The sequence below is a fragment of the Phytophthora parasitica genome (genome assembly GCF_000247585.1).
Source record: "Phytophthora parasitica INRA-310 unplaced genomic scaffold supercont2.3, whole genome shotgun sequence".
In the NCBI taxonomy this organism is placed as follows: domain Eukaryota; phylum Oomycota; class Peronosporomycetes; order Peronosporales; family Peronosporaceae; genus Phytophthora; species Phytophthora nicotianae.
Window position 1 is genome coordinate 2,370,274 of NW_008648989.1, and position 3,696 is coordinate 2,373,969.

Consider the following 3,696-nt stretch of genomic DNA (forward strand, 5'->3'; position numbering starts at 1 on the left):
TTCATCCAAGTCGTGCACATCCACCCACTCCGCGTTGGAACCCGAGGCTGAGTCTGAGTCTGAGCCGTTGAAGAAGTCTTTGATGTCATGGTAAGCGTCCTTCGTACCGTTCTTGACGTGCTCGTACGCGTCTTTCGTGCCGTTCTTTACGTGTTCATAGGCATCCTCCGTGGCGTTGGCCACCTGGTCGATAGCGTCGCTGAACCAGCCCTTGTGGTGCTTCTTATGCTTGTGCTTAGCTTCCTGCTCCTCGCTTTCACTGCCTTCATCCGAGTCGCTCTCACTGCCTTCGTCTTCTTCGCTGTCACTGCCTTCCTCCTGTTCTACATCGTCGCTACCGTCGTCAGAGTAACTCTCGCTTTCTTCTTCCTCCTCTTCGTCTTCAAACTCCACGGAGCCATCAAATGATCCTGACGCGGAGTCCTCAAACTCCACAGAGCCGTCGAACGAGCCAGAAGCCGAAGCCTCAACGATCACGACTTCTACGTCGTCGTATGAGCCAGAGCCGGACACTGTGACGTCTACGACTTCGACATTCTCGTCTACTGCCTCTTTCTTGTGTTTCTTGCTCTTCTTCGCCGGCTTCTCAACCTCTTCTTGCTCTTCTTCGTCTTCATAAGAAGAATCAGACTCAGACTCGTCACTTTCTGATTCGTCGCTTTCGTCCTCGCCGCTCTCGCTCTCCTCGCCGCTCTCGGACTCTTCCAGCTCGGAGCCGTCGTCGGACTCCTCACTGTCGTCACTGCCACTCCAGCTGGGCTCCTCTCCCACGTCAGGTACGTCTACGAGGCTGCCGCTTCCGCTACCGACCCACACGTCCTGGCTGCTGGACGAGGACTGCTGAGTGGGAACGTCCTCGCTCACCGCTTTCTTGTGATGCCGTGCATGGTGGTGTGCGCTCTGCTCGCCTGATGCAACGGCTGCTGCTGCCAGAGCGGCCACCAGGAGGAAGAAATGTCTGCGGAACGCCATTTTGCTGTTTGATCTGAGTCCTGTAAAGGAAATCGGCGAATGATAAGTCTGAAGGATGTGACTGAAAGGCGGTCACCAGGTTTTAACCGGCTAGAGACCAGTAAAACATGACATATGGTTTATGAGAGGTTAACCGTTTAGTGAGATGAAGATATTGGTGGAAAGGTATGAGGAATATCGTGTTTAGTATTTGGTGATAGAGGTAGTGGGTTAGAAAATCAACATAAAATCCCGCCATTTCCCGAGACAATTGCACCAGAGCAGTTGCTTTGGGTGGGATGTTTATGAAGGGAATCTGGTTTAGGCAAAGAGCGTCGAGCAAACTCTCGCACAGCTTGGGTTTGTACAGCAAAACCAGAAGATACTCTGTTGTTGCTTGTGAGTTTTATTTGAAACCTCCCCGCTACAGCAACGGCTCATGGATACGTAGTTCAGTAGGCAACCGTACGTCCAACTGCCGACGATTGGTGACACCAAGTACTGTCGGCGGTTTCTGATTGAGGAGGCGCCACTGAACTTGATCTGAAGCGAGTGGATATTGCATCGCTGGCTGTTTGCAGCTTGCGGGCTGTCGGTATGATCATGGCAGCAGCCAACTGAGTTAACCCACACAACCACGTCATTGCACAGAATGATCGAATTGCGGTGGCAACAGCTTGCAGAGAGGGAAGTCAATGCGTGTAGATCACTTCGCCTAGGCGATTACTACAGTCGCGGAAAATCTGATACTGAAAATGCCCCATGGCTACATCGTGTTCCACTGGTGTGTATTTAATGTTTGGCTGTGTAAAGCTGATGTGAATATTGTGTACATTTGATGTTCCGTGTGTGTCACGAGGTTTTACTCCCCACTTACATTTAGCAAGAGGTTTTTCCTGCTAGCCGCTCGAACCCTGCGTCCCCCGCACCAAAGCACCACCAGAAGCACAAGCGGAAGCGTAGCGTCAGGAACGACCTCAGCAGCTCAGCTATAGAAACGATGCCGCCTAGCGTGAACCTCACCAAGTTCTGGGCCAAGTTCGGCCCCGAGTTCGGCCGCACCACGCGTCACCTGTCGCCGTACGAGGTGCACCCGGTGCGCAGCCTCATCACGACGATGCCGTACAAGACCATCCGTAAGATCAAGGAGAACGGCCTGGTGCTGATCCCGGCCACGGTCCTGCTGGTGGGCACTGTCAAGTGGGGAAATGCGGCTAACGACGCTGAGCACCGCACGCACTGGAGCTAAGCTAACAAGTGAACAAAGCAAGGAGAGTCCACTTAAAGCGTCGCTCTTCTCGCTGCGAAGCAGTTTGCCAGGCTGATTGAGCAGATGCAGGTATGAAGGAAAGGGATCGACAAGTTCTTCTCTATGATCGGGGTCGTTGCGAATGGAAGACAGGCAGATGAAGCAGCAGGAGGACGTCGTGCTGCCGTGTGGCCTCGTGGTCTCGTGAAATCTAGTTTCGAAGAGATTAGCACGATCGAAGCTACGAGCGTTGCGCAGTGGTGGGGTGGCCGTTAAGTACACGAAATAAGCACGAGAAAAAAAACACGAAAAAAATGAGAAGCAATATTTCATCCGGATACTGCAGCCAAGCGATGCAATGCAAGGACGCACGTAGGATATGTGCCATCGTTGAGTTCGACGATAATAGCTTTCTTCTGTCTAGCAACGTAAAGTTGCTCTGCATCCCTGGCCAACGTGGTTGAAAACTGCGAGAGCAAGTTTCACGAGCGTATGTACATGTGCTAGTAGTAGCTGGTCACCCAAGTCAAAGTTGGGAAAGGCCCCCATAATCAAGTGTGCTGGAAAGATAACACCAGTTTTAATTCTGTACTGCACTTTAATTGGCTGAAATCCCTGGAAATCCATCGACTGTCTATTTCCATCACCCTATGCTCAGAAAAAGAGCGAGTCATAGCTCAGGAAAGCAGCTCTCAGCTCTGCTTGCACCTCGAGCGGACGTCTGGGCACTCCAAGACCTCCATCCGACAGGACATGATGATGAACTCCTCGTACGCCGCACCACAGAGCCAGAGCCACGGTCTGCCGCGGTCCAAACCGAGCTCCTTCAGTTCGTCGTCTTCCATCGGCAGCAGCCACTCGTCGCAGAAGCCTCCGCACCCCATGCGCAAGCCATCCACCAAGGCTCTGATCCTGCAGCAGAAGCAGCAGGAGGATCAGCAGCGAGCGACGCTGGCCAGAGCTGACACAGCGGACGACGCGCTGCTGAGTCGGGCGACGTCAGAGACCGCACCGCAGTTGACAGCGGAAGAGGCAGCAGCGGCGCTTCGAGATCGCTCCAACTCGCTGGCGGTCATGGAGTCTATGCGCTCACATCTGCCAGGTAATGGTCATACTATGAGCGTGAAGGCTACAACCAAGCTCAAGAAGGAGATGGCCAATGCAGCCCAAGTAGTCGAGACGTTCCTGTCCCCGAAGCTGCTAAAGGACCAGTCAATTCCGCATGAGTTATTGGCGGAAGCCTATGGCCTGGTGTTTGTGACCATGTACAAGGTGGGTTTCTTGCTCTCAGGCAAGATTGGAACAGGTTTTGCCATCTCTCGTACGACCGGAGGATGGTCAGCGCCCAGCTTCTTAACTTCGGGAGGTTTTGGCTTTGGTATGATGGCGGGCGGTGAAGTTGTCAACTACATGATCGTGTTAAACTCCAGGAGCGCCGTCAAGGTCTTCACACGTAATGGCCAAGTACAGTTGGGGTCTGAACTTGACATAGCCGT

General features: G+C 53.1%; 3 protein-coding genes across 3 annotated transcripts; 2 read left to right on the forward strand and 1 right to left on the reverse strand.

The window, feature by feature from the left end:
• Nucleotide 1: 1 nt before the first annotated feature.
• Nucleotides 2-972, reverse strand: PPTG_01893 (hypothetical protein; the record flags this gene model as incomplete). Its single annotated transcript, XM_008895285.1, has 2 exons — nt 2-59; nt 128-972. The coding sequence occupies 2 exons, from the start codon at nt 970-972 to the stop codon at nt 2-4; spliced, it is 903 nt and encodes a 300-aa protein (XP_008893533.1).
• Nucleotides 973-1,706: 734 nt separating this feature from the next.
• Nucleotides 1,707-2,200, forward strand: PPTG_01894 (hypothetical protein; the record flags this gene model as incomplete). Its single annotated transcript, XM_008895286.1, has 2 exons — nt 1,707-1,735; nt 1,855-2,200. The coding sequence occupies 2 exons, from the start codon at nt 1,707-1,709 to the stop codon at nt 2,198-2,200; spliced, it is 375 nt and encodes a 124-aa protein (XP_008893534.1).
• Nucleotides 2,201-2,869: 669 nt separating this feature from the next.
• Nucleotides 2,870-3,681, forward strand: PPTG_01895 (hypothetical protein; the record flags this gene model as incomplete). Its single annotated transcript, XM_008895287.1, has 2 exons — nt 2,870-3,578; nt 3,671-3,681. Exons 1-2 carry the CDS (start codon nt 2,954-2,956, stop codon nt 3,679-3,681), a joined length of 636 nt encoding a protein of 211 aa, XP_008893535.1. The 5' UTR covers nt 2,870-2,953.
• Nucleotides 3,682-3,696: the final 15 nt, after the last annotated feature.